Source organism: Strix uralensis, chromosome 19, assembly GCF_047716275.1.
Source record: "Strix uralensis isolate ZFMK-TIS-50842 chromosome 19, bStrUra1, whole genome shotgun sequence".
Lineage (NCBI taxonomy): Eukaryota > Metazoa > Chordata > Aves > Strigiformes > Strigidae > Strix > Strix uralensis.
Window position 1 is genome coordinate 4201176 of NC_133990.1, and position 24757 is coordinate 4225932.

The window sequence follows — 24757 nt, forward strand, 5'->3', positions numbered from 1 at the left end:
CCTTTGTACCACAACAAATGTGACAGAGAGGGGGAAGAGAGATTTCTCAAGACATGCATCTTGGTTTTGACTTCACACCTAAAACACCCATGGTTTCCTACTTCTGAATAACCCCCAACCCTGAGGCCACAATTAGAAAGAGCCTCTCTGATGAGAAAAGGTAAGCTTAAAGTTGCTCTTCATAGTGCCAAAGTCAGGCAGTTGTCTCCCTGTTGTGGCCTTACTGGAAATGTAGGCACTTGGTACAATCAATTCAGTCTGTGAGTGTTCCCACTGCCTTAGCTGGCTGCCTGGTTGGTGGTTGCAAATGCAGAAGTCTTGGCTTTGTGAGGATCTTGGCAAAGACAATGTGCATAATTTCCAGGCAACAGCATGCTACTTACCTCTCACGTGCCCCCTGGCTTCACATTTAATAACACATTCTGCAGTGTCTGCAGTACAGGAGAGCTGCTAACTACCAGCAAAAGGCAATCTCAGCTACAGTTCACACGTAGCTCCTGCTCCCTCCCTGACATGATGAAAAGCTCTTCTTGCAGGCACTGTTCTCTGTGTGAATACATGGGGAAAGAGGATGTTCCCAGAGAGTTTCTTGAATGCTTGAAAGCTTAGAAATTTCATCAATCATTGTAAAGAAAAAAAAGTTCAGGAAGGTTGTGAAAGGAGCTTTCAATTAACGCTACAAAGGCTCACTACTAGATACAAAAGCAGATGCCAGGAGACAGCTCTTATTCCCTGTCTTTGCTTTTGCAATATTTAAGAAGTGAATCATGACAATACTACTGGATTATGTGTTTGGGAATCATGTGATGGCGATGCTTTGTAAAGGATATTAACATACCAAATGACAATATGATCAACACAGGCTACCAATGAACAGCCAGTTTTTAAGATATTTTATTGTGATGAGTATAACAACACAAAACAAAACAAAAAAATAATTAAAACAATATGTTGGCACCATCCATCAAATTATGGCAACAATGCAGTCGCTTGGAACAAACACTGTAGATCTTTAAAGCTATTTACAACAGTTTTCCATGAGATCTGCAATGACTGGTGTCTACCAGAACAACAAAACTCAGGAGGGGCAAAGTAAAACAGTTGGCAGTGATGCCTCTGAATATCAAAATCTGCATCAGTAGAAAGAAGAGATGTAAAGGAAAGTGTGCTTGAGTGAGCCAAAAATATTGGTCTGTGACTTGCATCTTGTGAGTAATTTAGCCAAGCAACTTTCATTGGGTAGAGGTGTCTATTTAATGTTTCCTCTCAAAACATGTCCAGCTCTCTGGCCCCAGCTGGTCTTAAAGAGTAGAAATTGAATCTGCATGTCATTAAGCCTGAATCCCTCAAGTTAATACAATGTGGGTTCTCAAATATCACTTTGTCCCTTTTCCAAAGGACACAAAACCTGAGTTTATACCAAAGCCACCCAGTGTCAGCCATTGATTTGAACACACACACAGATTTTTCCGCACGTATACACAGACACATCTGGTTTTGTCCTTAAAAGGCCATACAAAAGAACTGCCATGGCCTTCAATTTTAAGACACTATTTTTCTACGTATAGGCGAATAATGTGCACATCACTGGAAATGTCCAGAAACACAGTACACAACTTGATTGTGTAAGCTGGAGCACTTGGCACTTCCCCAAAGGCACCCACAGCAAAGACTTACTGTGGAGGGAAACAGAACCAAAAGCAACATCCGTGATGGCTCCAGTGGGGTCAAGAAGTGAAAGGCCCTTACCCGATTTGAGTGCTCCTTTCCCAGGCTATAGCAGCAGATATATTATTTCCTCAAAAAATTATGGCTTTTATCTCAAACAATCTTCTTTCTCACTCCTTTTAGACACAGCTCTACTCTGGTGAAACTTACAGCAGTCCTGTTCTGGGAAAAAAACTAGAAACTGCAATTATGCTGAGGTGCTGTATAAAGAGGAAAAGTCTTTTTCCTTCTGTCTCTAAATCCTTGCACAATCTGGACTCTTTACAGATAATCTTAGTTTTTGCTTATTGAATAAACGTAACATTCATGATTATATAACAGAGTTCACAATTGGATTTGTCAAAATAACATACTTGGTAAATACTTTAAAGCATTTGAATAGCTGGGGATTGCCATCTCTTCATGAAGTTTTGACTGTATTTCCACCACATGAAAACAGAAAAGGCAAAATCCAACAAATGATCTGAGAGTTGAGTTAAAAGGGTGTCTTAGGTCAGCATGAGTATAAAGCCCCCACCAGGGAAGGAAAAACCACAACCCATAACAGCACTAGTCTCCTGTGCCAAACAAGCCAAATTTAAGCACAGAGGCATTTCGCTATTTCTAAAATTAATTAATAACATATTTTTAGATGTCTTTCACTATGAACTTTTCCCTTTAGGTTTAATTGTAGCAAATCTCAAGATTCACATGCTATTCTACATCCTTTGAGATTTTCTGCTAGAAGTTTCAGCTATGGGTTTATGGGTAATTAAACCATGTAAAAATAACTCAACAAGTACTCATACTGTTTCATGGATCTGCTTTTCCAGCTGTGCTGCTGCTGATTTTTGCTCAAAAGCCTGATACTAGATTAGGTCTAATGCAAACGTTTGAGGATTTATTCAAATCAAGCGTGAATGATAAATCATTTGAAGATGACCTACTGCCTGTGAACAACTAAATGGGGATCCCTGCAGTGCAGTATTCATCACATACTGTCTGCACACAGGAGACCCAAACCTGTCTTCAGATGCAGAAATACTGTAGTCTTCTGATAAGGAAGCAGAACAGGCACATCAATATGCTTTCCTATCCACTGGAGTTACTGCTGGAAGTGCCCCACACTGAAATTGCCAGTGTCAGGGAGATTGACATCATAGTTCCATTCAGCCTGGGAGGGAGGTATGGCCTCCACACCCCAATGCTGTTTCTGAGGGATCTGGGTATAGCCCTCCTGTCCACCCTTGCACAGGAAGAAGCACACAGAGGAGATGTCCTCGACACGCAGGCGGCTGCACAATCAAATGTCTGTTCAAAAGGCCAAACCCCTCTAATTCAACTAATCAGTCACCTGTACAAAATGCTTTTTTGGATCTAGAGACCACCTGGTAGTTAAAAAAATAAAGACCTATGGGCATGCTATCACATTATGAAATGGAAGACATGCAGAAAGCATCTGCCTCAGGATTCAACACATCCTTCCTGAGCACAGACACAGCTCTCTGAAGAATTTCAGATGAACTGATAGCTTCAATCATGAAAACCATTGAGAGAATTCAGCTGGTTTAAACCTGCGCTGCTGAGACACACATCTTGCGATGGCCGCTGTCCTCAGTGAAGCACCAGGAGAGGATGGGAGATTCAGGGAGCTTCTCATGTTGCTCACAAAGGCCTGGAGCTGGACAACTGTGGCAAACACGGTCCTTAGTAAACGCATGGATTTGGTGAAGGTACATTTGTGAAAACTACCATGAGGTCTGGTATAAAATGAGCTCTGTTTCTTCAGCTGAATGCTGTACGTCATTACTGAGGAGTATGCTGCTGACATAGAGGCCTGGTTTTCTCATTTGTAGATCTTCTTCAAACGGGTACAAGTTTTTACATGTCAGAAGCTCATTTGTTTTCTGTAATAGCTGCAGAATTGAAGGAAAAACATCTGTGAGGCCAAAGGCACAAGTTGATTTCAATGAGAATTATAATCCAATTGCCTGTATTTAGGGTTGGAAATCTGGAGTGCAATGTCCTCAGGGCAGCTACCCTGTCCCATCTCCTGCTGGACCACCTCTTGCTCTGAAAGGTAAAACGATTGCAGCTTCATTGCCCAGCAAGTTCATGGTGTCTCTGATGAAACCCTGCCCCAGTTGCTGTGGCTGTCAGCCTTTGCCTTAGAGGTGCTCTAGGACAGGCCTGAAACATCACTGAGTGTTACACCACAGGACAGGACCTCAGGGGAGCCACTAGCAGTAAATTTTTTACCTATCACACCAATATACCTATTAATATGACTTAAAGTAACGACTGCAGCAAGGCTAGCATTGCGTCACCTTTACCGCGTTTTGCAAGCACTTGTGCAACTTATATTTTTCACAGATAGCCTTTTGTTTTATCTAACTGTAGATGTTCAAACATCGCAGCTTATTCCCATTGGCTTCCTTTAGAGTTACTAGAGAGAAATAGGCACCTTCACAAGGTAATTAATCTGTTTCATCTTAAAATCATTTTAAGGTGAGATGAATCATTTTCTTAAGACAGCTATTCCTCCCCAATTGAAAGGGAGCACAATATAAAAATCTTAGGCTTTAACTAACTTCTAACCAACAAATTAACCTTAAAAAAATTCAGACTTAGAAATTTAATTCTTAGACTTGTTGAAACAACCAACATTTGTTTCTAAAGGATGGACTAGTTCAGTAACTGAGAGGAGATGTCTCAGCTTCTGGCGTTATACAAGTTCCATAAACCCTGGAGCCAAGTTGGCTACAGGATATAGTGGGAAGCTGTATGTCAGGGTCAAAGAGTGTCTGTAGAAGTGTGTAAATGATCAACACATGCATACTGGAACCACTGCAAAGTCATGTAGGGGCTAAAATCTATTGACTCAGACTTGATGCAGGGAAGAGATGGGCATCCACTGAACATGGTCCTAGTAAACACATCGAGTCCTTCACTGAACACCCTCCTGCCATTGTAGTAATGTCATTTCATCATTTACCATAAATTAAACCCCCAAAAGTCCTATCTGACCATTAAAAATCTGATGGAGCACTATGACACATCCTAGGAAAACAATAGCAAAGAAGTACCAGCATCAGCAAGGATTTACTTAGAAGAATTAAAACTAACTTGCAGTTGTTTTTTTTCCCCAATTTATATTTATCTGAAACTCCTGAGCAACTCACTGGTATCCATTTCAAACAGACCCACAGGCCTTGTGTTTTCTCCACAAATCCCCACCACATACAGCAGGTGTGATACTTTGCTATATGACAGCACAGCTACATCCCAAGTTCTATACTCTGTTATAGCACAAACATTTCTGAACTAAGAGGTGGTTTAATATTATCTCACTTCAAGAATACTGCAGTATCTGTGTTGTGAGGGAGGAGGGAAGAGCAGAGGGCAATACAGAGGAAGGCAGATCCTTCCAGAAGATTTTATTCACATAACTCCCTATTTACTCCATAGAGTCTATCCCAGCCCTTTCCATGCCTATTAGTTTGCAAAACAAACTCCCCCCCCTTGGATGTATCTAGGAAAATATTCTTTCTTAAATTAAAATTGGCTCTTCAGTGGGCAGAGCTGTGAGTGGGAACCATTCACCTAAAAGACCTGTCAGCCCACACTGGATGTTCAGCAGTCTCCTGGACTGGCACATGTCTCTGCAGGGGAAGCTGCACGGCAATGTCGCAGTCTGAGACTATGCCGAGGAACTGGATCCCACTGAGCTAAGGCTGAGCAGTGCAATCACTTGGCTCTGTTACTGTAGCAGTGAGGAAATGTATTCCGTCCTTATTTTTCATAACAAAAACCAGCTGAACTGGGGACTATGTTATGGCATCAAATGCAGAGCTAGAGTTCATACCAGCTGTTAGCCCAGGCTCCCCTTCACAATGAATATCATTTAGCAACTTCATAAACAATGTTATGGAAATGAGATCCAGAAAGAAAACCCTGTACGCTTTTTCCATTACCAGTGCTGCTTGCAAGGCCCATACGAAGTAGAGCATTTTGAAAGACTAGACCTCGACGATTTCTGTTCTGTCGAACACAATATGCTGCTGCTGCTGCTGCTGCTGCACAAACCCCAAGAACCAGTACGATGGTGATGATGCTAATTCTGCCCTTTTCTCTGATGGAAAATTGAAGATTACCTGGAGAATAGAAAAAAGTAAAGAGAGTCCAAGTGAATCAAATTGGTGTGCCAAGAAATGAGTGTGCCTCGTAAGCAGCACCTAGGAAGAATTGGCCTGGTGCTTCCGCAATGTACCCCACAAAAACTGATAATGAGAGAATGAAGTGATGAATGAGAGAACAAATAGCCTCTGCCTTAGGATACCTTAATGAAGATACCTGTAACAAAAGAATGACTCTAGTAACATTCGAAGCTAATTCTTGACCCCCCACCACAACAGATACCTTTGAACATCTCTCTCATCTGAAATAACCAAAAACAAGAGGCACGAGACCCATCCTTAATGATAGGTTCAAAGGCCACTAAGGAAATCCATTTTGACCATTTTTTGAAGACCTCAGTGCACAGGAAATTAAACATATAAATATCTAGAAAGGTTATTTTAATACTGGTCTAATTTGGAAAATAAATAATAGAATCATCCAGCATACACTCAAAAATTACAAAAAACCAAAAAAAACAAAACCAAACAACCAACACAGCCAAAAATGAAGAGCCATATCCCTACCAAGGAGTCTCCCCAGAAGAGGGTAAGTAGTGTTTACTTGTCCCAAGCAAAGACACCCTGTTTGTCCATAACCTAAGGAAGACGACAGGGATTTCTACAGTGGAAGAAATTTGGATATAAAAAATACTTGTATATGATAAATGTCCTCTTAGTCTAGCGGTGAAATCTCATTTATCACTTACTAGTAAGTGGAATTCTTGGAAATTTGTTGCATGCCCATCATGTACCACCTTCCCTCAGCATCCCTGTATCTATAGCTATATAGCTACAGTTACAGAAACCTATACCTATGGATCTATATGTCCAGGACTGGGCACCCACACAGGCTAGGGGAAAGTCTGAAAGTCTACCCGCGCCCCGTTCGCGTAAAACTCTGTTAACCGCAAGCTGTAAGGGCAAAAGTCTCTCAAAGCAAACGCACACGTGAAGAGATTGACCTCACCAGTGATGTCAGTTGTTGATTTTTCATCTGACATTCTAGTGTAGCACTTCAGGGGAGGGTTGGGCACTGAGAGGTCTGTCTCTGCTTCACAGCAAATTTTATTCCCCTCTATAACGATGTCACCCCTCCTATTTTCTGAGGAAGATGAAAGATAAAAGATTTTTTAATTATAAACATGGATCATTTATAAGATCTTCTATCAAGGGTTAAAAAGGTTAAATAGGTTAAAAGGTTAAAAAAGAAGATCCATCATGTACCACAAAGAATTGAAGATTGCTACATTCACGTTTAATTCACCAACTGTTCAAATCAACCAGTCATCATTTAGATTTTCTTCTTGCTAAAGCTGATGAACTGTTCTGTGAACTAGTAATGGAAATCTTGAAATCTGAAGGCAAAAAAGTTTTCACATGTAATCAAGAACATAAAAAAAATTGTAAAAAGCTTATCATTACCATTTTGCAATTAAAATCTATTTAAATAATCATGACAAAATTTTGCAACTCCCGTTTGCCTACAGGAGCCAAAGAAGAGGAACAAGTAAGACCAGCAGCTGTATAGATCTCAGAGACCCCAGAGTGCATCTCCTGCCTAGCCTGCGTGCCACTGTGCCATTATATAACTTATTCCTCTTCTAAGAGGTAGGAAATGTAAAGGCCATTATCTTGAAAACTCCTACCTACCTACACATCCCACACACAGCACATCCACCTGTTACCATCTCAAGGAATATAAGCTGCTCTTTCTACAGCAATTTCCAGCTTTCACTATGGATGTTTTGGTGTCACCCAAGCTTTACACAGTAGAAACAGCATGTAGATATTTTGCAGTGGTAAGCATAAATCTAGGAGAGAAGTGTTTACAGTGGTCAGAAATTAAATATGTGAGGAACTGTTAAGCTGAACAAAAGCATATATAGGTTGAGAATTTTTTCTTGTTTTCTTCTGTCAGCAATAAGATTAGAAAGGATGTGCTAGGTCTAACAAGAGAGGTGATGAAAGCCGCTTTCACAGAATCACCTACAGCCAGGAAAAAATGTGATATATATTCAATCAGATCGTTAACTGGTGAAATGTCATCAACTTGGATGGAATTCAACTACATTATACCTGTACAACCTGATCCACCATGAAGTTTTGCCCTCTTGGAGCCACTTGCTACAGGTACTGACAGGCATTTTTATCTCTGATTTTGACAGTTTTCTGAGAAAACTGGAAGGATATCTCCTGGTTCTTTACTGAATTTTACAGGAGAGCAACACAGAATGGCTCTTTAGGCTAGACCTGGATTTCAGTGTGTACTGGCTGAAGTAGACGGGATTTATAAATTGCAAACTGGCACAGATTTTGACCAGGAGAATTGCTCTTGCCAAAAAAAAGGAAAAAAAAGGAAGAAGTATCTTTATAAATCAGGTAACATGCATTTATCTGAATCTCTACTAGTGTAGTTTTAAGCAGTGTTTGACCTGAGATAATTTGATTTCTGTGAATGACTTAATGACTTTTTTCACAAAAGAAACTCCTGTTGACATGTTGGTTTACTCATGAACCTCACCGTCTGCCCAAATATATAACAGTTCCGTTTCATAACCAGAAATATGTTTTCCATATGCTGATAGCCAGGTTCCCAGTGGAGCATACCTCCAGAATTCAGGATGCCACATGAGTCTCCTACTCCCATGGCTTTTTCCCAGACGATGGCATAAACTCCTTCAGCAGAAGTATTTTCTTGCTGAAAGCACATAATGATATGTGTTTCATTGGTCACCAACTGAATTATTTCATTTGAGAACTTCTCACTTTGCGTTTCACCAATTTTTACAAAGTCTTCATAATTGGATGATTTACACATCTCGCTCTCACAGTTTTTACAGTGGTAGACTGTCACATATGTTTTGCCAAAGGAAGAGCCTTGTGTTTGCTCAGCAAGGTCACCAGTGGGCATGGCAATATCTAAATGAGAAAACAAAGATAAATTATTTTCTACTAGTTTTCTCCCCAGACTTTTGGTGTTAGAGAATAGGATGAGTTTTGGTGGACAAACCCAGTCACAGCTTAGAAGACACTGTTTGCCAATGGGCAATTTTTATTCGGTTCTGGGCCCAGTCCCCAAATTAATTTCTGGGGTAGAAATATGACATAATACCCACTGCTGCCACTGGGGTTTTAACTAGGAAGCTGGCAGCTTAGGAAGTGAGTTGAAAGACATTTCTCTTGTTGAGCTAAGAGGTTCGCTGCCCAGACAGGCTCAGATGAATCATCTGTTCTAATTTTCTTTCCTTCCCAAACGCCTTGGCACAATCCTATCAAGTATATCTCCAGCAGCCATCCAGATCCCAGGACAAATGAAGTTCACAGCTGCACGCCAGACCACACACAGCTGGATGTAGTGTCCCAGGTCACTGCCACTGATTCAGTTCAATATTCCTGCAGGCAACAGTTTTACAGCCAAGCCAAAATGCACCAGCAGCCTGGCTGAAGTGCTGGAGCATGCTGGGGCTGGGTGCTGAGAGCTGACAAAGCCGTTTTACTCATTCAGACTGCCCAGTAAAGAGCCAGTGCTTTGAGAGAGAACTCACCTCATCTGACTTCAGACCAATACAAAAAGTTACCCTTCCCGAGTTAGATGATTGCAACAAGTCAAATGAATCAACCTTCACCTTCTTAATTTCTTTTCTCACCTTAGTGGTTTTGTGCTCTTAGTTTTAACTGGACATGACTGAGCTTTCTAATAACAGTTTAAAAGTTTTTAGCTACTACCATGCAGTGAAAAGCAATGAGATTGAACAAGGAGACTCACTTGGATGGGGGGCTGCAGCGGTCAGAAGCAGGAAGCATAACCGTGTGAAGCGGGGAGAGTCCATCAGGCTGCCCTGGGTGCTCAGCTCCAGCAGTATTGGATGCTCTCCCAGATCCTCCACGATCCCAGGGCAGGATCACCAGGTTCCTTTCTCAGTCATCTCCCTGTTTGGACATTAAATACAGTGTTTAGCATCTTTTATCTTTCTTCTTATCTTTCTCCAGTCAAAAAGAAAACAACTTCCAGGCCAAGTGCATAAAGCTTCTAGCCAAGATAGCGGGAATACAGGCAAAGAAACACTCATGCTGCTCAGCTGCTACTGCACTCTGAGACGGCTTTCGCAAACGCCAGACTCACACCCCTTTCCATCCCTGGGCCAGGCACGGCAACAGTCTTTCTATGGGATTCTGCAGGGAAAGGCAAATCCCTCCGGAGCCAGCTGGGCAAGAGGCTTCATGTCTAGGTCCTCCAGGCTCCTCTAGGCAGTAACTCTGCACACATCACTCAGTAGTATATGCAACAAACAACAGCATGACTTGCTATCGCTTCCAAAACACATAAAAAATTAGACAAGAGAGATGTTTTGTGCTGAATGAGTGTTTTGCTTGACCTAAGATGAAATATTTATTGTGAAATTGAATTTTATATTTAATTTAGAAGACCTGATGGGAAATATCTGTTCAAGTTAAATGAACAAACAAAAAAAAAACAGTATTTTTTTTCCAAAAATGTCTTCGATTTAGTCAGAAATTCATCCTCACTCATTTCAATGAAACTATCATGAATTTGTGAAACGTGTTTTAATAAAGCACAAGTTTCACTTTCTGAAGGAGAAAAAAAATCTGGAAAATTCACCTAACTTTCCTCACTAGCCTAACTCTGGAAATCACAAACTGCTTTGCCCCTAGGAGCTTTCCATTAGAGGCTTTCATTAAAACAACGTTTTTGGTATGTCACTTACCCGAGAAGTACCTTGAGGAAGTTTCCAAATGGATTATGCATTAATTCCTAATTATGCATTAATTATCCACCAGAAGTTAATAGCTGCTTATCTCTCGTGATCTGTGCTAGTCTAGAGCTGCTGAGAGTCCCACCTCCAGTCCCAGAAACAGATGAGACAGGAGGAACACACCCCACAGCACGAGCCCTTTCCAGCTGCCAACAGACACAGCAGGCAATCTTTGAGACTGTCTGCAAAATTTCCTGTGGAATAAAATCTGGGGTCCCTGCACAGTGCCCCAAGCTCTCCACACCCCCACACAGGGCCCAAGCCTAGGAGATACTGGACTGAGCCGAGGTCCTTGGGGCTGCTCCACAGACACCCACAAAGGTGTGATCCATCCACTTCCACTTCACACGAGGGACCAGTTCTTCCATTTTATGCACAGTGCTCCTCACCTAGACAACCTTGCAAGAACTTCTTCTTGCCCCACCAAGTATTAACAACATTGAAGAGTATCAAATGAGCTCAGCATCTTTTCTCATCCTCCTTCCATAGATCTAAAAATAGTTCCTATGCTTTTGAGTTTGGGTGGAGTTTTTTTTCTAGAAGCAGATCAATCAGTACCAGGTCACACATTACTCAATTTACCGTTTTTCCTGCTTTGCAAAGCACCAGTTAACAATGCCTGTCCCGACCTCCCCCCAGGCAGGTTTCTGAGAGCCTTCAGCTGTCTTGGCCACCTCCTGCCATCAGTTTTAAACTTAACTTTAATAATAAAACACTCCAATCTAAAATGAAACACACTTTTGGTATAAAATATTTTTCATCAAGTTTTTTGCTTGCTTGCCTTTCTTTTCAAGGCAATACAAACCTTCATTTTTCAGAGCTACTGAAGTGGTCTAGCAACGCCAGACCCTAAAAGGGGATCAGCAGCAAGCAGCAGATGAGTAAAGTAACAACCATGAGGTGTGGCAACTGAGGCACGGACTCCCGATGAAATTCAGAGAGAAAGAGAGAGTTTATTGTTACAACGGTACATACTTATGCTCTCGGATGCTGTCGGTAAAGCTCTTACTTCATAGTTAACAAATCAGCAATTAGACAGCTATCAACCTTTTCTCCTATCAGCATAAGACCACTCTAACACGGGCTGTGCAGGCCAATCACCCTCTCGTTCACGCGCTGTTCTCGCGGTAGCAACTTCTCACAGTTCAGTACCTTTCCACAGTTCAGTGTTGCACCTGTCCATTGTTTTTCCCTGCCACCTTGGCATAGCTCAACACCCTCTTATCTTTCTTCCAAGGCCTGTTTTATCAAAGCCTAGCACTTTCTCAGAGGCTGTGCAAGGCTGACAGGCCAATGCCTCCCACACACGAGGATCTGGAGGTCCTTCACCAAACTCCAATCATTGATAGCCAGTTGATGAGCTTTGCCTCAAGTCAGACTTGACCCCACAAACAGGTCAACCTGAGATCGCTGGCAAGATGAAGTGGATTTAACCAGAAATCAAAAGTTGTACAGTCCTAACAAGGTCTTTTGGGTTTGTTTTTGAAAGGATCTATTTGAGTAAAAATCACTACCTGAAATTATCCTGCTTTTCCTTCTCCCATAACTTCATAGCAAACACAACACAATAAACAACTCCAATGTTTATGAAGACAAGAAAGTCAGTCATAAATGCAATAGGGTCGTTTCCACCAGATAAAAGATCCTCTCTCAAAGTTAAAAGCTTACAACCTGGAATATTCTGGTTAGACACCTACATTTTCCTACTTCAGCACAAATTAAACCAGCTCACTGCCTTTCCAGTGCGCATCCTCAGACGTACCAACCTCTGCCTCCAGCACAGCCCAGCTGAGGCTGCCGCTTCAGTGGGGACCCCCACGGCGACAAGCACAGAGCTGCAGCAGGGGATCACCCAAAGTCCCGGCCACAGGAGATGGCAGAGCAGTGCAGCTGTCCCGGAGAGTTTACATGTGCTTCTCTCTCCAACTGACCACGAAGTGCAGTCATGGACCCACATCTAGTGCTATTCTCCAACTGTAAACACAGCATTTCCCTGCCCCTTCTCTCTTCCAGCCACACACCCTGTGGGTCTATAGCTTTATGAGCATTTTAGTATATGGCTTATATGGTCAGGCAGAACCACCTTGGTAGAATAATGCAATACATTTTCAGAAAAGATTTATCTGATACCCAAGGTATCACATGGAGAGGACTCAAATTTCAAACAGCTTGAAGAAAATTATACTATTGAAGGAAGTAAGGAAGCAATACAATAAAAAACAAAGAACTTCAGAAGATCCTACAGATTTTCCACTCTAAGTTCTTTTCTAGAAAAGGAGTACAATTATATAAGAGCTAATTTTTGTATTATTTTAGTATCAGTTTCCTTTGTTAATCTATTGAATACTGCTCTCAACAAGCTTTTGGTGAAAAAAAAGGCAAACCAAAATCACAGGAAGAGACAAAACAAGTGTTTCCAGAGTAAGACTGTGTAAGAGCAGTTTGTTTCCACAGTTCCAACAAGCCCATGCAGAAAACAATCGGCTTCCTGTGCTTGAGCTGAGAAACCTCTGCAAAAATCCCGAAAGTACACAGCTTCCCAGCAACTGCTCTTAAAATTTTTTCCACAGTAACCATTAGAAAACACTGCTAACATTTTATTTTCTGCTTGCAGCACATTAACGCAAGTGCAATAAACTATTTCCCTGGTTTAATCTCTTTTATTTTAAAACTAATATCCTTACTGACTGACGCTTTCTGTTTTGGTTCTCTGTTTTGTTCAGAACCCAGAGCCACCAGGGTCCTCATAGGTCCCTTTTGGGAGCAGAGCATTAGACACAGGGCAAACAATGCACTATCAGCTCCAGCTTGGGTGACAGCTTCTCACTGGAAAGGAGGAGAGTTGCAAAGATTTCTACTGCAACCATCCTGGCAAATTATCCTTTATTTGCAAATAGGACAGGATACTAATTTTAGAAAAGGAAATATTAGCAAAAAATGCTAAGGAGCTATGAGCAAAAAAATAAAGGTTAATTAAATGTAGGAAAAATTATTTGGGAATTACATGAAGATGCAAATGCTCTAATAGATTTATTCTATCGCTTCTGTGGTCACTCACACTTATACAGAGTGAACCACTTCATGAAGCTGTTGGGTTTTTGCATTCACACAAGCAATGTGAAAGCAGTGCAGAACTGCATGAACGTTGGCAGTCAGCGCTATAAAAAGCAGTGTTATTTATGTAACAAAATCATTCCCACAAGTAATTCACATTCTTCATTACGGAGAAAATCTGAAACAGGCTAATCATTTCCTTTCTGCCGCAGACTTTTTTAGTGCCTGCTTCTAAATGCCTACTTGAAAAGAGGAAACAGCAAGAATTTCTAAGAGACAAGACTGGCTGTAAGACAGGACCCCTTAAAGAAGACAGTGTGAGTACCTCAAAAGTTGTGTCCAAGGACGCCCTTGTGCCACTTCGCTTCCCTTCTCCATGTGCCTGAGCAGCCTTTCCAGCTCCCAGTTCACTCAGATCCTCTTCCAGAGCCCCGCAGAGGAGACAGAAGCCACCTGGATCCCAGAGAAAAAGGCACACCACTGGCTTCTCGCTTCTTTAAAGACAGCTGGATTTTCACTTTCACTTCCTAAGGACACAGCACAGTGATGTCACTGAGCAAGGTAAGTCCCCGCTACTGCATGGGACTCCAAGCTGGAAAGCATGGGAAAAAAAAAAAAATAATCACACAGCCCAGAAAATCTCTGAGGAACCTGTTTATAGGTACCTGAGTAGTAAATCTGTTTCTCCATGTACCGCAGCAGTGATGTGAATGGACTGGATTTGAGATCCGTGCCTGGGTCTGACACTAATATGCCACACAAGGGTTCCCAGCGCAGGAGAGCCTGCAGCGCCGAGGTGAGCTCAGCTTATTCCCTGGCAGGTGTTGAAAGATAACCCTGCCACACGTGCATGCTTCCACAGCCCTTCTGCTGTTTGACTATGCCCCTCACATAACCTGTCATGAGCTGTCGGGACCAGAGGGAGGGCAGAGAGTCTGCACAGACCTCAGTAAATCAAAGAAACCTCTCTAATTCCAGACTTTGCATCTCAGGTAAAATAACACTCATTAACCTTAACAAAGCACTTTGAGATACTACAGATATTCCTTTTTCAGTGGGACACTTTTACATTTGCTCTTTAATAGAGAAAATGTTATTTATTAGCTCTGAATGAAGGCTTCAAGGACCTGTTTTGCAGTATTTCACACATTGTGGTCTGCTGTGCTTCAGCTTGTTTTCTCTGCAGATAAGGGCTAGTGGGAGGCTTCTTTAAATGGTGCCTTCCTTATTTCCCTTATCTTGTACCCTTCCTTCAGGTAGGGCCTGCCCTGGCCTGGAAGGATCACCTCCAGCCTGTATACAAGGCTTCTAGATCTCCGGAGGAGAAGTTCAATATTACATCAGCAGGTCAAGAGGTGTATGCCTCAGTTTCCAGGAATGAAATACAAGGTGATGCAGCCACTCTCTCAGTAGGTCCCAGGACTGCAATTTTGTCATTACAGTCTGCCACGCTGGATCTCAGCATAGTCCTTCTTTCTCAGACATTTTAAAAATGGGACAAAAGTGTGAGTTCATAAGTGGGATTTTTTTGAGGAGAAAAAGGGAGGATTTCAGTATTCAAATTGCTCAGAGGTGCTTGTCTAAATATATAATTGAATATGCAATAGACTTATTCAAAAGCTGTGAACAAACCAGTAAATAAGATTTGTTGTGTATTGGGGAAGTGGAAAGACACTGACTCCAGTATAATCCCTATGCCTCTGCTGCCAAAGTCTTTCCAAAGAGAAACAAGGAGAAATATGACAATGTCCTCCACAGTTAACTCCAGGAAGGGATACACTTGTTTACCCTCGCAGGCTTCAAACAATTTTCTATTCAGGTTTACATTCATTCTTCTGAGGAACTCTATCGTAGACAGGAAAAAAGGAGGATGATACACTCGTGCATGAAGACTCTCCATCCAGCATCTTTAAATCCTACATTCCCGATCAGCAAAACAAAGTACTCCAATGCAGTATAAAGACCCAAGAAGCTTTATCCATAATGACATTGAAACAAGCATTTTGAGAACTAACCATAAACCAAGAGATTTTTTAATGTAACTAATACTCCACAAATTAGAGATGAGAAGCAAATCTGAATGACAGCAAGGAACAAGAGGTACTGTGCCTTCTGTCGCTTTGTTGGGAGGCCTAGTTTTGTGCGTATTTCTGCACTGGTAGCTTCCTAACTGGTTCAAACAAATACAGAATAAGAAAGAGCCAGGGAAAAACATAATTAACCATTCTCAAAGAGTTAAATTTCCAGACAGAACTTAAGGCCTTGCAGTGGCCCAAGAAATCATGTTGGGTATGACTGCCTACTCAGAAAGAAATCTTTCTCAGATCAATATTCGGTTCCCACACCCATGAGTCTCTTCAAGTAGTCAGAAAACACCACTAGGAAAAAGAACAAAGACTTTTCTGCTCTTTCTGAGCAGCTCACACCATGTTTAGCAGAGAAAAAAGGCTACAGGTTAAGCCAGCAGCTCTCTAGAGATAGTAAGTGATAATGAGTTATCAGGGAGTTGTTCCAAAATTCAATAAGGTTATAATAAGCCAGTCCAAGCCCAGCTGTGTAGCCTCTATTGGAGATCTTTCATTTCCTCAAGCATAAGGCCCTTCATGTTCTTCCTAAAACACACTCTTCTCAGAAAAACACGTACCACCAGTTGTGCAACATGGTTCCCACACGTTAAAGATTTCCTTGTCTAGCAGTCTGAGTCTCTGGCTCCTAGGTAGGAGTGTTACTCATCCATGAGCAGCTCAAAATAAGCTGCTGTTGAGACTTTAGGAGGGATGCCATCCACCCTGCCCTGCATGGCAGAGCTAGATGGGGCTACTAGAAATGCAAGTAGGGGACAGAGATCTGCAGGGCTATAAAAGCGTTGAACTGATGAAATTAAATACCACAGGATGCACAGCCAGCACCGAAGAAGAGCTTTTAGTGCACACAAAATAGCCACCTGCTGTCGAGATAAGGACGGGGAGATCACTCTAATTACCATCGCAGGCAAAACAGACTTGACTTGGGGAAATTAGTTTAATTTATTACCAAATCAGAGTAGGACAATGGGAAATAAAAACCCCAAATCTTAAAAACACCTTCCCCCCACTCCTCCCTTCTTTCCAGGCTCAGCTTTGCTCTCCACTTCTCTCCCTCCTCCCTGCCAGGGGCACAGGGGGGCAGGGAATGAGGGTTGTGGTCAGTTCATCACCCACAGTCTCTGCTGCTCCTCCCTCCTCAGGGGAGGACTCCTCACACTCCCCCTGCTCCAGCGTGGGGTCCCTCCCACAGGAGACAGTCCCATCAACTTCTCCAACGTGAGTCCTTCCCACGGGCTGCAGCTCTTCACGAACTGCCCCAGCGTGGGTCCCCCACAGGGTCACAAGTCCTGTGAACAAACCCGCTCCAGCGTGGGCTCCTCTCTCCATGGGGCCGCAGATGCTGCCAGGAGCCTGCTCCAGCACGGGCTTCCCACGGGGTCACAGCCTCCTTGGGGCATCCCCCTGCTCTGCTGTGGGTTCTCCATGGGCTGCAGGTGGAGATCTGCTCCACCACTGACCTCTCTGCTCCGGTGCCTGGATCACCTCCTCCCCCTCCCTTCACTGCCCTTGGTGTCTGCAGAGTGGTTTCTCTCACGTAGTCTCACTCCTCTCTCCAGCTGCGATTGCTGTCGTGCAGCAACTTTTCCCCTTCTTAAACACATTATCCCAGAGGCACTACCACCGTCGCTGATGGGCTCGGCCTTGGCAAGGCGGTGGCTCCGTCTTGGAGCCGGCTGGCATCAGCTCCATCGGACACAGGGGAAGCTTCTAGCAGCTTCTCACAGAAGCCACCCCTGTAGCCCCCCGCTTCCAAAACCTTGCCACACAAACCAAGTACAAGGGTAAACAGCACCTCTCAGTAGATAAAAAAAGGTGGTAGCCTTATCTCAAACCCAGGAAACAGTCAGGAGACAAACCAAAATCCCACCCTGCAACCCGCTACTAAGAAGTAGCTGCAGGGAGAGTTGTTCTTATCTCTTTGTTCCCAATGCTTATATAAATAGACTTGGCCAAAAAGAGGCAATGTTTTTAGGTCTGCTTTCATAATGAACAATCAAATAATTACTTCATTATTCTTTCTAAGTCTGAAATGCAGAAAAGGGCTTTCATTTCTGCAGTTGCTCAGAAATCCTTCCTGTCAAAATAATTTCTGAGTAAGCAAGACCTGTAGTCAGAAAGCAGCTGGCACAAGGCTCGCTGCAAGGCAATGGCAGGGGCTGCTCTGCTTTACATCCCAATGCTCCTGGCATGGCCAGGAGAGACAGTGTAATGCCCTCCTTGCTCCTTTGAAATGGGGCTAACTAAGCATCTTCTCTGCTCAATCCATGGTCAGAACACATCTACACAGGAAGGGCTCCAGAATTTACCATGGGTGGGATTACATGTGCACATATTATCGGGTATGGTTAGAGCTCTCTTAAGACCCCTGGCAGCAGACATCTCTAACACTCACTAGCTGCTGCTGTCAGGGTTGAGTTGCTCAGCTCACCCTAAGCTGACCCATCACACATTGCAACTTTTCCTGGCACCTAAAACAACCTGGAATTCCTAACTTGCCACTGTAGAAGAAAAACAAGTCTGACATGGCAGCCTTCAAGTCAATCTATTAATAAAGAAACTAAAAGCAGCCCAGTGCGTGATGTTTACCCTGAGTGCACAGCACCAGATTACTGTAACATGTAGATAAGGGAGAAAATATCTCATAACACCACTCTGACTCCACACCTCTACCTAGGAGTGGTCAGAACTGTCACAATGACATAAGCTTGAGCTGCTGCTATGGCCACACACAGCCTCAGTCCCACGTACCACAGCACACAGTTTCTCCATTAGGAGACAGAGGCCCTTTCACCCCGCCGTGAATCCATACCCACTCTCTTTCTCTGGTATGTCATCTGTTGATCCCGCTTCCTGGTTGCAAGTGGTCTCAAAGAACAGCTGGAACAAGGGAAGGAGAACTGCACTGCAGCTCCCTACATCTGAGCTGAATCCCATGTTTCAAGAACAAGTTTTCAGCCACATGCACTATTGCACTCTGCTGCCTGTCTCAGCTATGAGCTTATGGAAACTGGAAGTTCATGTGCCAGTGCTAGGTGCAGAGCACTTCAGAGCTTTCTCAGTCCTTTGGCTGCTCCAAGCAAGGGCAGTCCCTTAGCATCCCTCAGCTATAAGGCACTCAGGATAAACATTAACTCACTAGACAAGAATGTTTTAGGGAAGCAGTAATGGTTATTTCCAAACTCCACATCTATACTGAGAAAAATAGTTGGCCAGCACTGTTTTAATATTGTTTAATGTGCAACACAAATAGCCCAAGACAACAATTTGTAGCTAAGGAACATAGCAGCAAAGATACGCATTGAGGTTTTTTGGACCTCTGGAGGATTGAGGAATTGCTAACAGGACTAAACTCCTCACCCACATCCAGCCTCTTTGAATAGCAGCTGTGTTCAAGTTCTAGTGTAAGCTGTCAGTGCAAAAGATATCAATATTCTGAGAATGACACAAATTTTTATTTTGCTTTGACTCATTTTTCACAGAAAAAGTTAGTTCCAAGTACAAAAATTTGGTAATACCCAGCCACACAAGAGGTGCTTCAGATTAGCCTCTTCCTAAGGGCCACAGTATTGAGTTCCCCTGGCCCTGTTTTCATGTGGTTTTTCATTTTCAGTGTTCCCTGTGAGTGATACCCAATTCCTCAAACAGAAATTCCTCAAACCTGATTTCTACAAACAGAAATTTGGGGAAAAATATGCTGCCTAACCTAAAATTTACAGGAACAGGCAAAGAACTTCAGTATCCAAGAACTGTTTCGAGAAGTAAATAGAGCTCGCACTGCATCCTTTGATTATAAATTAAGTACCTGATAAATAGAAAAAAAATATTAATTTATGTATTCAGTGAGGAATTTCCCCTTCTCTTATCCAGAAATATGTTTTAGGAATTTATTTTTCTTTGTGGGCTGCAGAACCTTCTTCTCTTGTGTTACATGACAAGAGACCTTCTGAAAATAAGATCACAAACAATATGCTGTGTGTCTGCTAAACCATTTGTAAAACCCTTGAATACCTGTAGCTGACCATCAACCTACTCCTGAATGTGCACTAAATTGTTTAAGGCAAAATTTTCAAGTTCCTTACACAATTGTGTCCTCAAATCTCAACCAACTTACAGACAACTAACTTGACGGATGAAGAACAGAGAGTTGTATTCTGTTTTACTGATGTTGCTACAATCAGGAGCCTTATTAGACTGTATTTATACTGCAATCATCCTAGAAACTCTACTGAGTGAGGCTTCACTTTGACTTCCAAGAGAGATAACCTCCAACATGAACTTTCTCCTCTGGCCAAGGAATCTTCTACTTTGAACTTCTACTATGATATCCACCCTGACGCCACAGAACATTTTTCCTTTAATCCAGAAATATCATCGCAGAATATTAACATTCATTTTAGCCAGACCTTTACCCAGAATCTCAACATGAGAAATGAATCAGAATACGAGATGAAAAATCAAACACTATGAACACAGAAGAACTTGGAGTATATAGACTATAACCTTCGGCATATGGATGACTGCAAGTAGTATTTGGGTGTCTATTACTTTTTGCTTCAGAGAACTATTTTTTTTTTTAATGTATTTTATTTCATGTTCCAGGAATTTGAGAGAGTAATAAGTCCCATGGATCTATCCCAAGTCTCAGTATTAAAAGTCATTGTCCCATTATATCATTGGTCTCAGTGTGTTTTGCCGCTGGTTTTGGTTTCCAAATCTCACTTGATTACAAAACTGCCACTTTCACGTTTGTGAGGGACTTCCCTGCTAATCTAAATAGCACATGAAGTAATTTATGGCTGAAACATAAAAATAAATTTTTTTACAACAATAGTAGCAATAAAGATAACTTTTACAACAAGTAGTTCACCAGTCAGGCACCATACACAGCTGCAAATACAAGGAAAAGTAAAGCTTTTGCTGGCAAATTTGCCTTACAAAATTGAGTAAGTTTTGTTCAGAAGAACAGTAACAGATGCTACTATGAAAAACAGCAGTCTCTTATCTCTTGGGACTGGTGACTTACTGCAACAGAAACCAGTGAAACTAGCTTTTTAGATAGCAGAAAGAGCTTTTGTAGGTTAGTCTAAGAACCACATTGTGAACTTCAGACAGCTATTAATTTTAGCTAATATACTGATTCTTTAAAACCTTTATTAAAAGGCCAGAATTCATCCCTGACGTGAGTCCACTGCTTTGGAAAGAAACATAGTGCTTGATTTGTCACCTAGTAGACAACTGAGCAAAGACTCACCAGATGCAGTTCCCTGAGGTTTCCATATCATCATATCAGCAATTTCCACCCTCCCAATTCTGTATCCCACAGATGCTGCATTGTTCAGCGCTTACGCGACATCCGTACTTGGAGACCCCTGTGCTAAGCCCTCTGCAGACCCACCGTGAGGCAGTCCCTACCTCAAGGGAGCTGCCCTTAAAGCAGAATATACACCAAGGACAAAAAGCTGTGACTAGCACCTCCCCTCAGCTGGGACACCTCTCAGGCACAGACACCTCAACAGTTGAAGACTGTCTGTCCACAAAGTCGACAAAAGGCCAGGGCAAAATCAGGCTTCTTCTTGAGACTCAATTATCACCCACTGGGTAATACCATTGCTTGTATTCTCTCCAAACTTGAGAAGAGGGAAATTTTAACTATAGGCTAGCCTCTTCCATCCACCTCTCTACCTATCTATGTGCTTGAATGTGGACATTTGCCTTCACGAGCGTGGATGCCTATGTATTTCACTGGTTATCCGGATATTTCCATGCTGTTTGTATGTGTATGTTTTGTGTTTATATATACACAACACTTTGATTTAGAATACCTTGTAATAAGTTAGTGTGAATCTTGACATTCTCAAACATGTAATTAAGTCATTATTTTAACCTTAACATATTCTACCAAATCACCTTGTTAATCTTTAAATCTATCAACGTGCTGCTAAAATTCATTTGTTCTACTTCACACTATTGATAAATCTTAAATTACTACTAAATCATAACCGTGTCAAATACTTGACACCCCACTGCCAGGACACAAGCATTTCACCAGCTGGGTGACTCTTGATGCAAGATGCAGTGAACAAGCACAGAAATGGTGTGATGTCTACCACTTCAGAAGACCATAGGGTGCTGGATGAGTCAGTGGGCCTTCATCTTGACACCATCAAACTTCCTTCAACAAAATTACCTAACATCAAAAAGCTGCTGAAAGGCACAAATTAAGGTGACCTTGAACATCCCAAGGCAACAAGGACCAAACCAGGATTTGCTTGCCAGGCCTGTGCCATGTCATGGCATGCCAGGACCTTGCACCATGCTCAGCACATGTGCAGCACACAGAGATGCTGCCACATCACCCTCACCCATCTGCACAACGTCTCTTCCGCCAAGAGCCTCAGAGAAACCGCAGGGACTAGTGCCCACCTGGAAAACATTCACATTCTTCACATACTTTTACACATCTAAAATCATATTCTTACTAGGCGTTCGAATTTACTGCAGAATGCTGCGGTCACCTTTCAGCCTTCCCTAGTATCAGGCAGCTTCTGTTACGATTTTTTTTAAGAAAAAATGATGGGAGAGTTATTTTGAAGCTTGCTTAAAAGCTGTTCTCCCTACATGCCAAGCTCACATGCTATTTGTGCTTTTGCTTTGTTTCACTGTTTAGGGCTGGAGATGCTGGCTGAATCAGGTCGAAATGGTAATCTTGCTGTATTTGGGGAAACAAGTCTGAATAAAGCAGCTCTTTTCCATACCCAAGTCTTGTTTGTACTGGCCAATACCAGCATTTGGAAAAATCTCTGGACTGGGTGCAAACAAGCTCTTATCATGCAAGGAATAAACATTAGCAACTCCAGTGTTCGTGACAATGCCCAAAAGCCTCTGCAAGACCCACTGCCGGACTTCCTCTAAAAGGCAGATCATTTCCTAGAACAGCACTAAGCTCTCCAACAGTGCCAAACATGAACCACCACCTGCAGTTATGAACCTATAACCTAGAAGCATTTTACCAGCTTCTCAGGAGAAACACCACCCTCTTCCAAGCATCCATGCACCCTGAGTGTCCAAGGGGTCTCATTTTGACTGGGGACACAGCTATAGCACAATTAATACCCAACAGCATCTCAGAGATCAGAAAAGGGAGCAGAGATGCAAAACATTTCTACCTTTGTAGACACACTCAGAGCCACCAACACTATAGACAAAGCAGTTTGGCCACACCCGATTTATAAACTAAAACAGGATCCAAAGCCTTCTGTAAAAGGAAACTGAAATAACTTTGCAGAATTTTTATTGCTTATTACTAAAGCTAAATATTACAGTTTCCCTTTTAATAGTAGAGACCAAGGACTATAAAAAGAGAAACTTCAATTAAAATCCACAATTTGTTCCATATTTACTTTGATTTCTCCCTGAAAAAACACTGTGGTGACCCTACCTATTATTTTTCTTCACTGCTAAACAGTGAATTTCACTGAAGTGAATCCAGTGAATTCAGGATTTTATCCCCTGCAAAATCAGACCGTGAGCACACAAGTTACTTTCCTTCAGATTTAGATGCATCAAAAAGCACAGCTTTTCACAGACTAAAAAGAAAGAAAAGAGATGGAAGGAACATCAGTGTTCCCTGAAGCAGGAGGTGACACGCTTCTCCAGTCTCATCTTTTTGGCTATAAGATTAAGGATAATATTTGGTGATTACTAAAGTTCAAGCTTGCTCTTTGGAGCACAGATCTGTAATTGTGGTGAAATCAGAATTGAAAAGATGAAAAAAGGCAACATTTTTAAAAAGATTTTTTTTGTATTAAGTCTCAGTGACAAAACTCCAGCAACAAGCCCTTCCTATGGGGCAAAGTTTCCCATGGCAGTTTACAAGCACCACTGTTACTTCCAGAAAAGAGATTTCAAGGTTTCTGGAGGCAGTGCTGAGGAGTGTGGGCACATCATGGTCCCTACCCTGCAGAGAAATGGCCTGAAGGGGAAGGCAGTGTCTCAGTTCATAAATAAGGTACACTCCCCTGATCATCCATGGTCCATGCATCAGCTTTCTTTTGCATTCTGATACAAACCAGCTCATTCCCTCCGAGACAATATGGTGTTAACAGGTGGGCTCCCTCCTCGTGCCTCCCTTCCTTTAATTATAGGGTGAACTCTTTTACATTCATGCCATATGGCCGATATGACCTTCTTGTTAGCAATCATACCAACCTCTTCATCAAAGCATCAGTCCACTTTCCTCACTTACCATTTTGAGTCCTGGTGATGAAGGTTTAACTTTAAGAATAATGTAGCAATATTATGCTTAAGTCAAGAAAGGTGTTCTTTGTATATGTTAAAGCCAAAGGCATCCCCAATCAGAAGAACAAGTAGATAGCCTTCTTTGAGCAAGGTCACCCCAGAGCCATTAGACCTTGAAGAAGGTATATTGCCAACTTGGCAAGAAAACTCAAGGTCCATGTATTCTTAGCTGAACTACCCTCATTATAATACTAAAAGTCACGCCTATAGGTCAAAAAGACCATTCCCCTGAGCATAGACAGTAGTACAAGTATCATGTAAGCAGTATTATAACTGTATGTAAATTATTAACCAATCAAAGGGAAGATGGACTTAGAAAATTACTAACTCTGCAAGTTTTGTGTATAAATATCACATGAAAAGTCCCGTCGGTGTGCTTGATTTGTGGAAAACCACTGAGTAGCTAGGCTTGCACAACCCTAAAATAAATATGCAACATCTCTCCCGACTGTGCGATTATTGGCGTTTTGCACACCAGACGACAAATCCACTTTTTGGACAACACTGGCATGAACACAAGAGATCATCTCAGCTTTCCCCCAGGCAGCCGATGCTGCTCTAACACACCCGTGTGTGGCCAGCCTCACACATAACCAGGAAAGGCACCTGGGTCACTGCCATGTGTGCAAAAGACGGAGCTTAAACATCTACAGCCACA

At 42.3% G+C, this 24757-nt stretch overlaps 1 protein-coding gene across 2 annotated transcripts; it reads right to left on the reverse strand.

Moving 5' to 3' along the window:
- Positions 1-876: 876 nt before the first annotated feature.
- Positions 877-14268, reverse strand: LOC141952198 (uncharacterized). 2 transcript variants are annotated; one of them, XM_074889376.1, is made up of 6 exons: positions 14040-14268; positions 9652-9815; positions 8493-8804; positions 6853-6987; positions 5682-5861; positions 877-3623 (listed from the first exon to the last, which is right to left on the reverse strand). In XM_074889376.1, exons 2-6 carry the CDS (start codon positions 9713-9715, stop codon positions 3604-3606), a joined length of 711 nt encoding a protein of 236 aa, XP_074745477.1. In that variant the 5' UTR covers positions 9716-9815; positions 14040-14268; the 3' UTR covers positions 877-3603. The 2 variants fall into 2 exon arrangements, with proteins under 2 accessions (XP_074745477.1, XP_074745478.1); XM_074889377.1 differs by lacking the exon at positions 14040-14268 and adding an exon at positions 10011-10053.
- Between the last annotated feature and the right edge of the window lie 10489 nt (positions 14269-24757).

Coding starts and splice junctions, on each gene's coding strand:
- LOC141952198 (XM_074889376.1), bottom strand. CDS start 9,715: ATGGACTCTCCCCGCTTCACACGGTTATGCTTCCTGCTTCTGACCGCT. Junction 8,805..9,651: donor CGCTGCAGCCCCCCATCCAA/GTGAGTCTCCTT, acceptor TTTCTCATTTAG/ATATTGCCATGCCCACTGGT. Junction 6,988..8,492: donor TGGCATCCTGAATTCTGGAG/GTATGCTCCACT, acceptor CATCTTCCTCAG/AAAATAGGAGGGGTGACATC.